At 38.9% G+C, this 12,538-nt stretch overlaps 1 protein-coding gene across 1 annotated transcript in view; it reads right to left on the reverse strand.

Annotated features, from left to right (window-relative positions):
• Window positions 1-224: 224 nt before the first annotated feature.
• Window positions 225-12,538, reverse strand: part of gnao1a (guanine nucleotide binding protein (G protein), alpha activating activity polypeptide O, a) — a 170,244-nt gene continuing 157,930 nt past the window's right edge. The window contains exons 7-8 of the mRNA XM_034084482.2: window positions 10,292-10,445; window positions 225-2,913 (exon numbers count right to left, since the gene is read on the reverse strand). Of these exons, the coding sequence (XP_033940373.1) occupies window positions 2,726-2,913; window positions 10,292-10,445 (342 nt within the window). The 3' untranslated portion in view covers window positions 225-2,725. The remainder of the gene's footprint in view (window positions 2,914-10,291; window positions 10,446-12,538) is intronic.

A 12,538-nucleotide genomic window follows, 5' to 3' on the forward strand; every position in this document is an offset into this window, starting at 1 on the left:
TCTGTTGCTATCATTTGAAACTTTAAGTTTCCCTGTGTGAGGCCACTGTATTCCTGATATGATGCGTGCAGCACAGGAAACAGAAGTGATGCATTGAAAAAAAAAGTTGTGATAAATAAAGCCAAACTTAATAATTACTCGTTGCTTCATGAATTCACGAGTCACACTGTTTCCTAAAAGCAAAACAACTGAACAAGTGAATGGAATGACTCGGAGGCAAGAAGGATTTTTTTGTAGTCATGAAAACAGTGGCTTTTTAATGTAAACACTACATTCGATTGGTTTTTCCAGCACGGACATCCCACATGAAATAACAACCATTCACTAAAAAGGAGTAGAGGGAGAGAGAGAGAGAAAAAGAAAGCTGCACAGAAAAGCATTCACTGGGTAAAGAACAGAGGTTAAAATAAAAACAATGAAGGGAACAGGAACAGAATGCCAAAGAAACAGGTATATCATGTCATATTTTCTCTTTTCAAAACTAGAAATCAAGAAGGCAAGAAAAAGAGGTCTATATAGATGAGGGATAACATAGATTAGGGATGAACAGATAACAACTTTCCAAATCTACTTTTTGTGTGTGTGTGTGTGTATGTTTGTGTGAGTGTGTGTGTTACGTGAGAACTGTGCTTTTCATTGTAGACCTGGAAGGTGTGTATTAAACTGAAAGGAGACAGAAGAGGGAGAAAGGAGCATGACTTTATACAGCGTTGATGTGTGAACATGCGGCGTCCCTAACTAGTGGACGCAGCGAGAAACGTGCTCTCCCCAAAAAAAGTGTTTAATTTCTTCTGAAATAATAGAAAATAGATATCGTTATAATATATTTAATCGTTCTGAGTCAGGCTAAAATGAGGACACGGTTCTAATGCAGGGAAACAGGCAAAAAGGTAAAAGGAGAGGGGGGGGGGCACAGTTCAGAGCATTACAACAACACAGGGTCAGTCCGAGATCGTCGTGGTCCCATATCAGCTTGCTGTCAAACTGGAACCCTTTGCGAAACAGCTTTATTTTTAGAAAACTGAGAAATAGAGAAAAAAACGTTTCATAGCTACAAAGCACAAGAAAGATCTTTTGAGAATATATCAGGATCATTGTGATCGTAGTCGTTCATGTTGTAAGACCCTCGCTCGTTGGTTTAATTATTTTTTGTGGTTTTTTTTTTTAACTGTTTGAATTTGTTGTGTTACTGCAAGAATCCTCAACTCTATACGTCTTCTTCCATCCTCCAACACAACCTTTATTTTCATTGGACCCCGTCCATCAGGAACCAATCCTCTCCTCATTCTGTAGCTGCTATCCGTCTTTTGTGCTCTTTTTTGGTGTATTTTTTCCATCTTTTTTATTCATCTTTTGCAATTTTTATTAAAACCTTTTCTTTTGTTATCGTATTATCTCAACAGTATCTATGTGAAGCTTTCTTTTGGTAGTTTTATGAATTAACTGGTCTCTTTATACAAAGGCTTGAGTATCTCATGCTATCTGTGTCAGGGCTTTAGTAGGAAGAGAAGAGGAGAGGAAATCAGGACGACAGGGCGCCATGCAACAGAAAGAGAGATGGATGGAGGTGAGAGAAGTAAAGGCATGATGGTGGTGTGAAATTGCAGAGAATGAGAGAGAAAGTGGTATGTGTAAGAAAGGTGATCTATCAATACATTAACTAATAAATTAATCAAAAACCAGGAGGGAGATTCCTCACATGGAGAATATTAGTAGGTCATAACAGTGTGGAGTTATGACGTTGTGTACCTGCTTCTAAAAAGAGTAGCTACAGAACAGTACCTCTGTTACATGGCACTGATGTAACATTTAGCACATTGCCTATTGGCTCTCAGACTCGGCCACAACTGACAGTTGGCAAATGGCTAAGGCCTGTAGTGGGAAACAGGAAGCCTGTTGAATGAAAACTGGATTGGGGGGCAATAAAATGATACAAAAAAGAAATGTTTTGATTTAAAAAAGGCTAATGTAAAACAAAAGACTTACGCTAAAATTGGTGTTGTCAGTTTCAGCAGGTCTCAAGTTTTTTATTTAATGTTATCGCCAACCTGCCTGGTGATCTTTAGTGCTATCGACATTTGCACACATTTCTGCAAAAATTGTTATTACATAATCACCACTATACCAAGAAAAACAACTAATACACAAATAAGAGGTGTCAAGGTGAGGCAAAATGTGAATACAAATCAGTGTACAGACTGATAGTCATGTAATAAATATACACACAATCGACAAAAATAAAACAGATTCATAGTAGCAATACAAAAAAAACAGCCAAAAAAAGAACAGGTTTTGTTTTTGTTAACAACAAAAGACACAGCGGAAAAGACAAAGGGAGCAGGACGGGGAGCGGAGGCTTTCAATTACTTTGTTCAAGACGTTTTCCAGGTCGCAAGGTTTCCTGATTTTTACTAAATCAAATTAATTTGCCTGGCAGCCGGCCAAAAATAAACTGGAGGAGAAGTCGGAGCGAGAAGAGACAAGAACTAAAAACATTATATATATATATATTTTTTTATATATACGTTTGCCTATTTTTTAAAATTATCCTCAATATTAATATGTACCTAGTTGCATTTTTCTTTAAATAATCAGCAGAATCCTCATCATCACCATTTCCACAGCAGTGTCAAAGGAACAGGAACGAGGAGGGGGAGGAGGACAGGAGGGGCGAGAGAGAAGAGGGGACAAAGGCAGAGGACATTACGGGGTGTGTGGGGCGCGCTCAGTACAAGCCACACCCTCGGAGGTTGTTAGCGATGATGATGTCGGTCACGGCGTCAAACACCACCTGGATGTTTCCTGTATCTGTGGCGCAGGTCATGTGACAGTAGATTTCCTTATTTGGAGAGCGGTTCTTGCTCTCGAACTGTGCTTGAATGTAAGCTGCTGCGTCATCGTAGGTATTGGGTCCTGGAGGGAGGAGAGAGAGAGGGATGGAGAAGTTGATAGGTGAGACAATTCTCGGAAAATACAAGTATCAAAATGTAACCTACCACGATTTTCCGCTACGGTAGAATCCCACAAACAGAGATTAGATTATTATCCTGTGAGGTTTCTAGCATGCGTTTGTTTTAAGTACGAGTGTGTTTTCGCATGCTGAAGACGTGATGTCATTAAACAAAGAAACCTTACCAAACCTCAGTAACACTACGAGAAACTCTCACAGCTATTTCTCACCTTTTAATACTATTATTATTTAAATATATAAAGCAATATATATATATATATACACACATATATATATATATATATATACACAGTGGGGCAAAAAAGTATTTAGTCAGCCACCAATTGTGCAAGTTCTCCCACTTAAAAAGATGAGAGAGACCTGTAATTTTCATCCTAGGTATACCTCAACTATGAGAGACAAAATGAGAAAAAAAAAAATCCAGAAAATCACATTGTCTGATTTTTAAAGAATTTATTTGCAAATTATGGTGGAAAATAAGTATTAGGTCAATAACAAAAGTTCATCTCAATACTTTGTTATATACCCTTTGTTGGCAATGACAGAGGTCAAACGTTTTCTGTAAGTCTTCAAAAGGTTTTCACACCCTGTTGCTGGTATTTTGGCCCATTCCTCCATGCAGATCTCCTCTAGAGCAGTGATGTTTTGGGGCTGTCGCTGGGCAACACAGACTTTCAACTCCCTCCAAAGATTTTCTATGGGGTTGAGATCTGGAGACTGGCTAGGCCACTCCAGGACCTTGAAATGCTTCTTACGAAGACACTCCTTTGTTGCCCGGGCGGTGTGTTTGGGATCATTGTCATGCTGAAAGACCCAGCCACGTTTCATCTTCAACGCCCTTGCTGATGGAAGGAGGTTGTCACTCAAAATCTCACGATACATGGCCCCATTCATTCTTTCCTTTACATGGATCAGTCGTCCTGGTCCCTTTGCAGAACAACAGCCCCAAAGCATGATGTTTCCACCCCCATGTTTCACAGTAGGTATGGTGTTCTTTGGATGCAACTCAGCATTCTTTCTCCTCCAAACACGTCTAGTTGAGTTTTTACCAAAAAGTTCTATTTTGGTTTCATCGGACCATATGACATTCTCCCAATCCTCTTCTGGATCATCTAAATGCTCTCTAGCAAACTTCAGACGGGCCTGGACATGTACTGGCTTAAGCAGGGGGACACGTCTGGCACTGCAGGATTTGAGTCCCTGGCGGCGTAGTGTGTTACTGATGGTAGCCTTTGTTACTTTGGGCCCAGCTCTCTGCAGGTCATGGACTCGGTCCCCCCGTGTGGTTCTGGGATCTTTGCTCACCGTTCTTGTGATCATTTTGACCCCACGGGGTGAGATCTTGCGTGGAGCCCCAGATCGAGGGAGATTATCAGTGGTCTTGTATGTCTTCCATTTTCTAATAATTGCTCCCACAGTTGATTTCTTCACACCAAGCTGCTTACCTATTGCAGATTCAGTCTTCCCAGCCTGGTGCAGGTCTACCATTGTGTTTCTGGTGTCCTTTGACAGCTCTTTGGTCTTGGCCATAGTGGAGTTTGGAGTGTGACTGTTTGAGGTTGTGGACAGGTGTCTTTTATACTGATAACGAGTTCAAACAGGTGCCATTAATACAGTTAACGAGTGGAGGACAGAGGAGGCTCTTAAAGAAGAATTTACAGGTCTGTGAGAGCCAGAAATCTTGTTTGTTTGTAGGTGACCAAATACTTATTTTACCGAGGAATTTACCAATTAATTCATTAAAAATCCTACAATGTGATTTCCTGGATTCTTTCCCCCCATTCTGTCTCTCATAGTTGAAGTGTACCTAGGATGAAAATGACAGGACTCTCATCTTTTTAAGTGGGAGAACTTGCACAATTGGTGGCTGACTAAGTACTTTTTTGCCCCACTGTATACAGTATATATATATATATATATATATATAAATAATGTGACAGTATTAACCACTTAAATGGATAAAAAAATGCTTGTCACAGAATCTTTGACAAATGCAAACACAATTAACCCATTGTCATAATTACTTATAATTCCTATTTTAACTATAGTTAACTATTTATGAAACAGTAGTCTAGCGAATGTAAGTGCACAGTCATTTTAAAGCATTTGACAGTCAATAAAGTGTCATAGTTTTACAACAATTGACAAGGATCAGCAATTCTCCCAATGTTTTGTTGTCTTCCCATCCCCACTGTGTTGCGCACAACACTCACAACAACATAGCGCATATTACCAGAGCCTGCAGATTAAAACACACGTGCACTTTTTCCAGACCCCAAGACCACTGCTGGAGTCATATAACGGATAAAAAAAGCAGTGGAAAAACCTCCTGCTTCCCTGATGTCACCATGTGGTTACCTTTTGCCTTCCTTTGAGTAATGTAAAAAAACGAATGGTCAACGTCAGAAAAACGTTACAGTTCAATATCTGGTGGCTTTCTGCCGGGGAGGAAACTCCAGCTTTGGTTTTAAAATATCCTTTGCCAAGATCGTCATCTGATATCTATGGTGGACGTTGTAGAGTTAGGTAATTTGATATCCTAAAAAATGTGGACATTTTCCCAGCTCTAAGTACTTGTACTGCAGGAGCAGCAATATTAAGTTACAAGAGAAAAGAAAGAGGTTAGAAAAAGGGGTTTTCCGCAAGAGGTCAATTAAGGTGCATTTTATCTAGAGCAACAACACAGTACATTGCTGGAGTAGTCCGTATTTCCATTGTATGATTCATGAACCATAATACCATTAGTTTTACTTTAGTTGCATAGGGTTAAAACACAACTCTCAGAGGCTTCTCACAGGAAGTAAGTATCTGATGAGGCAGAGGAAAAGTACTAACATTTTATATAGACTGACTGTGATTATCAAGGCAGTTAGAAAACAAGTAAAGCGTGAATGGATTGGCTGAGAGAGCTGTGTGTGGGAGAGAGAGCAGGAGACAGCTCTCACTTGCCATCAGTTTCTTCTCTCTTCATGGCTGCCGAAGCGTGACTGTCTCCTGCTCTCTGACTCACAATCCCTTCCTTTTCCCTGCCACAGCTACATCTGACTGTCACCTCCACGTGAAGTTTTTCTCCCCCTCACAGCTTCTCAGCTGGTGCCCTTAACCCCCCCCCCCCCCCTTCCACTGTTTATTACAGTAAATCAATGCTCAGGATGCTCAACTCAGTGACAGTCAATGGCCAGATCGGTTCTCGCAGCAGGGACAGTGAAAACAAACGTATCTTCACATTTTGTAAAGCCATTTCACTTCATAGATTTAACTGCTGATAATCATTCAAACTTTAAACTAGTGTTTCCCTCTTTACCCTCGCCTTATAGATCAGGATTTCTGCAAGCAGGCATATCTGTGAACATAGCAGTTTGGTGTGAGTGCAGTTTAGTTATTTCTTTCCTAGAATAAATGCCCCAACACGTCAAGACCCATGACAAGTCCCTGTGTCTCGCTTGCAACATGCTGGGTTAGCCCTGAAGCTAGCAACTTAGCATCACTTAAGATGGGCTGGCATTTTAAGTGGAACAGCTATTCAGAAACGCCCTCAAATGACCGACATAAATGGCAGCCGGGCATTATGACCTTTCTGGTGGTAACCTTGTAGAACAACCTGCATTTCAATCCGATTAAATGTTCTTTCCAACCGTTTTAGAACATAAGATTGTACGTTTTGTCAGGAAAAGAACTGTTGAGCAGATTTAAAGCCTACCACTCATGTTTGTACTAAATAACAGCCTGCCGCCAGTTAGCTTTGCATAGAATAACAAAGGAAAGGGGGGAACAAGCTAGCCTGGCTGTGCACAAATAAATGTCCTCCTAACACATCACGGCATTTCGTGTTATAGTCACGAAATTTCATCTATTGATTCGTGTTCACCAACACGATCACACAGAACGATTTTAAAAGCAATGTATTTCTATTGGTAGTTGTTTCGTGCCTGCAACACGTGTTTTTGTCCGGTCTGGTCTTGGAAGACCGGAAGCTGTGTGGTTTTAATTTAAAATCGTATAATGTCTGATTTTTTTTGCCGTCCGCGAGGAAAATAAATGGGGCTCAGAGTCTCAGAATACTGAAATCTGTATTTTTTCAATAATTGTTTCCTTCTAATTTGTTATTCTTATCTAAATAACACACTGTTATTTACTCAACAATAACACACAATTATCCTTGTTTTTATTTGTTTAATTCTATTATCTCTGGCTTTTTTGGCATCCGTCAGGAACTGAATTTCAAAATAAAATAACCGGAAACAGATACACACCCACTGAACTGATTACCCAAGATCCTCAGCTATGGTTTAAGCTCGGTGATTGGATTGTTTAGCCGCAATGCACGTTGGTATATGGTGTTTATGCGATATGAAATCCGAAAAAAAAAAAAAATTTAAAAAGAAGAAAATAATACTTTATTCCGAGTGTGCTTGCTTTTCTCTTTGAAAGTCATCACATAACGGCATTGTAATACACGGTTCGGCTGCATTAAATATTACATCTGCCGTAGTTCTTTATTTATAGAGCCCTGATTAGAAGACCTCTAGACAAACAGGAGAACTGCCACCGAAACTGAATATCTGACGTGGATCATAAATATATCAGCAATTAAACAACATCTTCAATTTCTCTTTACACAATACGTCTCCTTGCAGTATCAACACTAATTCGGCTGACTTTTATATTCGATCCAATTGGTAGATAGGCTATATTTACACCATAACGGTGCACAGCTGATAGAAAAGGACTTAATATAAGAATGTAAATACTGAGTTGAGAGAATAGTCAGGAGATTTGGGTGATGGGAGACACATCTATGGAATCAGAATTTCCATAGCTTACCATTAAATGACGGATATACCTTTCTGTCTGTGATGTTTTACAAATCAGATATTAATGTGTAGAAGTAAAACATGAGAAATAGTATAGCAATATCCTGTAAAATTATGTAAAACCATGAATAAAACTACACATCTTCAGATGTTATACATACATAAGTGTCCTACACTAATAATACAAAGTTATTATTGCATTGTATGCTGTGTGTACCTTGTGTGCACCACCTAGTGGTTAAAGCATGTTATTGATTTTTCTTTTTTATATGTTATGTTTGATGAAAAAAATATTAAGAGTACATACTTTCATAGGGGGAAAGTAGAAGGTCAATGATAGAAATATAGAATATAAAAAATCAAGAAGATACTGAAAGTGATCTCTACAATAAAACAGTTTAGTGCTGGATGTACAAAGATAGTAATAGGAGGAGGTGCAAAACAGAAAAACGAATTAACCTTTATTTAAAAATTAAATAATACATTGGGTTAAAGGTGGGGTAGGTAAGTTTGAGAAACCGGCTCGAGATACACTTTTTGTTATATTCCATGGAATGCTCTTAACATCCCCATAGCAATGAATATCTGAAGTGCTTTGACAAAAAATCCATAACAAAATGTCATCTGTGGAAGCCGTAGCACTGTAAAAAGCACGACCTACCTAGGATGGCCTAGCTGCTTGTCAGCCTCCCATCGGGGCACAAACTTATCTCGTGCCCTCATTGGTCATGTGCGCGTTCGTGTGTGTTGGAGGAGGGGCTCTATAAGGAAGTGGCAGATTTTCTCCGGTTGTGTATTTTCAAATTATAGCGATCTCGAGCCGGTCTCTCAAACTTACCTACCCCACCTTTAAGGTCTTCTTTTAAATAAGAAAAAAGCTTTGGGGGTATCGACAGATACATATTAAGCTTGACAAAGTACTTAACGTCTAATATATTGCTTTCCTGCAATGTTAACTATGTTGAAGCACTTATTTTAACTGATATTATACATATAAATTATACTCTTATGTATGTAGATAGTATAAGAAATGTGCAGAATATGGTGGAGGTACACACATACTGATAGATGTCTTGTAATGCACTGTTGAGGAACCTGTGACCAAAGTTTTTCATTCATTGCATAACTACACCGTAGTTGTGTATGATATGTTAATAAACCTTTAAAATCTTGAAAGGGATGTGCAAAATAGCCATAATATACAGTCTTTAATTAACTATTAGTAGAGAATAACGAGTAATGAATATACTTTATAGGGATCTGCAGATAAATGTTTAGTCTTCTCAAGCACCAACTAATATCTCTCCTGATTGTTGGCACTTCACAATCACCTTCCCTGAATTTTACTCAGGTGTAACTAAAGTCTGATTTAAGGGTTGTTTATATTTCATTAATCAGAATCTGCAAAGTAACTAAAATAAATGTAGTGGAGTAAAAATACCAGGTTAACCTCTGAATTGTAGTGGAGTAGAATTACAAAGTAACAATGAGCTGTCATATGGGTATATATTAATGCTGCGCATTATGGACACAAGCGATTTTCACCCATTTATTAATTATATGTTTTAAATTTGATAACACCAATATGTTTAATACTGGCAATTTCTAATTGTGGGAAAAACGAAAACGTTCCCATTAGAGACGTCCCATAGAACATTTTGCGAAACACAATAGCCAGCATGTGTAGTTCTGGGGGGGCGGGGGTAATCAGTTCAGTGGCTGTGTATCGCAATGATGCTCGAAATGTCCCATATAGGCCTACGTCTGTTTCCGGTTATTTTATTTTTAAATTCAGTTCCTGACGGACACCAAAAAAGCCTGAGATTATAGAATTAAACAAATAAATAAAAACAAGGATAATTGTGTGTTATTGTTCAGTAAATAACAGTGTGTTATTTAGAAAAGAATAACAAATTAGAAGGAAAAAATATTAAAAAAAATACAGATTTCAGTATCCTGAGGCTCTAAGCCTCATTTATTTTCCTCGCGGACGGCAAAAAAAAATCCGACATTATACGATTTAAAAACAATAATCGTGGCTTGATATTGAGTAAGAACATGTTTTTACGAACCCCACAGCTTCCGGTCTTCCAAGACCCAACCGGACAAAAATACGTGTTGCAGGCACGAAACACACTACCAATAGAAATACATTGCTTTTAAAATCGTTCTGTGTGACATGAAAAAAGGGGAAAATCGTGTTGGTGAACACGAATCAATAGATTAAATGTCGTGACTATAAGACGAAATGCCGTGAGACTGGGTTGTAACACCATTACAACTCACACATGTGAGCAAAGCTAAAACGGTACATCTGTGTTCTTGTCACTTTCTTTTCATCGTATATCAGACTCTTTCTCTGTCTACATAATTGGATTCCTTTTCCCTGGTCGGCAGCTTTTTGTCTTCCCTAAGAAATCAATTCTAAGCACCTGTCAGGTTTCAGTGCTGCTTACGTGTTCTGAGAGCTATGCACTTAGGATAACTGTCATCTTTTTCTTCCTACCTGTGTATTCGGGGAAGCAGATGCTGAGTGCAGACTTCTTGATCTTCTCTAAAAACAGATCCTTCTTGTTGAGGAAGAGGATGATGGAGGTGTCGATGAAGAACTTGTTGTTGCAGATTGAGTCGAACAGCATCAGAGACTCATGCATGCGATTCTGTGGAGGAAGTATGAAGAAAAAGGGGGAGAGAGAAAGGAAGATATTGAAAAGAAAAGAAGGATGACATTGAGGAAGGAGGAGAGAGGAGAAAGATGCCAGGGAAGGGACAGAGAGTGAGAAAGAAGGGAAAAGTTATAATCAATCTAAAAATAGACCGAGGAAAGGATCAGGCCAGAGTTCAAATTTGTTTTACTTAAACACAAAGATAGAGAGAACATTGCAACACCCCAGCCTCTTTCCGATTACAACTTTTGCAATAGAGAGAAGAAGATTAAATAAAACATTTTCTAAACAAGTACAGTGCTTGTGCATCTCTGATTACATTCAGTACAACTTTACAGACAAAGCGACCACATGTGGGGTGATTCATTTGTCTCACTAACACCAACAAGAAACAGTGCAACCAGCATTACATGAAAAATATGCACACACACAATCATTAGGTCAGGAAAATAATCACACACAACATCAAGATACTTATGTGGTGCTTTATTGTCATTTGTCTTATGTATAAATACAACGTTCAATAAATTATCACAGCAGTGAGCGAGATACAGCAGATATATTTTACTTACAGTGCTCAATTCAATACCACACCCGCCCACGCACAATAAACAAGCTTGTAGATTTTGCTGTATGACCTGTACAGTATATACTGGTTGGTATGGACAGAGGGGCTGAAGGTTAGAAAAGCGACCGCAGTAAGGGAAGCTAAACGTGAGGACTTTCAGCAGCTCTTACTCCGACTGCTTTATTCGACACAGGTTCATTATGGACGCGCCCTGCAGCTTTCAGTCAAGACGGTTTGGCTACTTTTTGGGGGATTTCAGAAATTGTTTATATTGCAGAGGCATTGAATTGGCACATGGTGCTGACTCTTATGTTGTGCCACCACCTGCTGTCCAGATACATAAGGACCTTTGTCACATGAATAGGCCACTGATTGTGTTATGTTACAGTTACCCGTACACCGACTAGCCTGACTCCAGACCACATTACCTACAAATCTCTCTTTCGCTGCAGCTTATACAGTAGGAGTGTATCATTTATGGCTGGGATTGGCAGGGACATAAACTACATTACCCACTATCCTCTCTGGTTCGCTCTGATGTTATATTTCACTTGTTGGGATTCATTTGAGAGGTTTAGGTGTTAAGGTTGGCACGTGTAGGACACAGTAGGACTACTGTAGGCTATTTGTATTATATGTACAGCACTTTGGCTCGACCAAAAATCGTTTATAAATGTGCTATATAAATAAAACTTGATTTGATTTGACATTTTCTAATTTGATGTGGTTTATTTTAATAACAGTGGGCGTTTTTTGGTCCAGTAAACCAGCAATTATAATCAAAAACATCAAGAAATTCCAATTGAAATTGACACAATTAGGGGAGGATCTCACAGGGGCTGAGTTAAGGCATTTGAATAAAAACACATCTTTTTTTAATCACTTCTTAATTGTTTATTAATAGTGTACAAATTCTACAAAAAAGTTACTCAATTTAATAAGGTATGCTGTTGTGATTTATAGACATTATTTAAGTATGCAAGAAATAGTAATGCTCCTTTAAAATCGATTTAATTTGCTGCTGAATAATCCGTGCAGCAGAAACGTGGATTGGTCCTGTTCTCTGTGCTGCCAGAGGCATGAAAGAAGCTCGAGGAGACAAAGCTCCAACAGTACGCAGCCGTTGCTACCCCGAGGGCAAACACACATGTAGGCATATCCTTTCAGCTGCATGTGAATTGGAGCTTGCTAACCTACTGTGGATACAAAACTCACCAGCACATTGTTCCACAGCTCATGTCGACTGCTGGCTGCTCTTTCATGCAGACAAATAAGCACATGAATGTAGACAAATAAAAGTTTTCCACACCGTAACCTGCCCTGCATTAAGTGAGGATGATGATCGACAAAATGATTCAGTAGCAGGGCATTTGGGACGGATCATTTGTGTAATGTAATTTAGTGGTTCTATTGGTTCAGGTTCTACTATAGTGCAACCGTTAAGATAGTGACAACAGTTTGTTTTTTCTTTGCAGTATACTGCATTCAAAATAACCTTGAAATGAAAGCAGAAATGCTC

The sequence above is a fragment of the Pseudochaenichthys georgianus genome, chromosome 6, assembly GCF_902827115.2.
Source record: "Pseudochaenichthys georgianus chromosome 6, fPseGeo1.2, whole genome shotgun sequence".
Lineage (NCBI taxonomy): Eukaryota > Metazoa > Chordata > Actinopteri > Perciformes > Channichthyidae > Pseudochaenichthys > Pseudochaenichthys georgianus.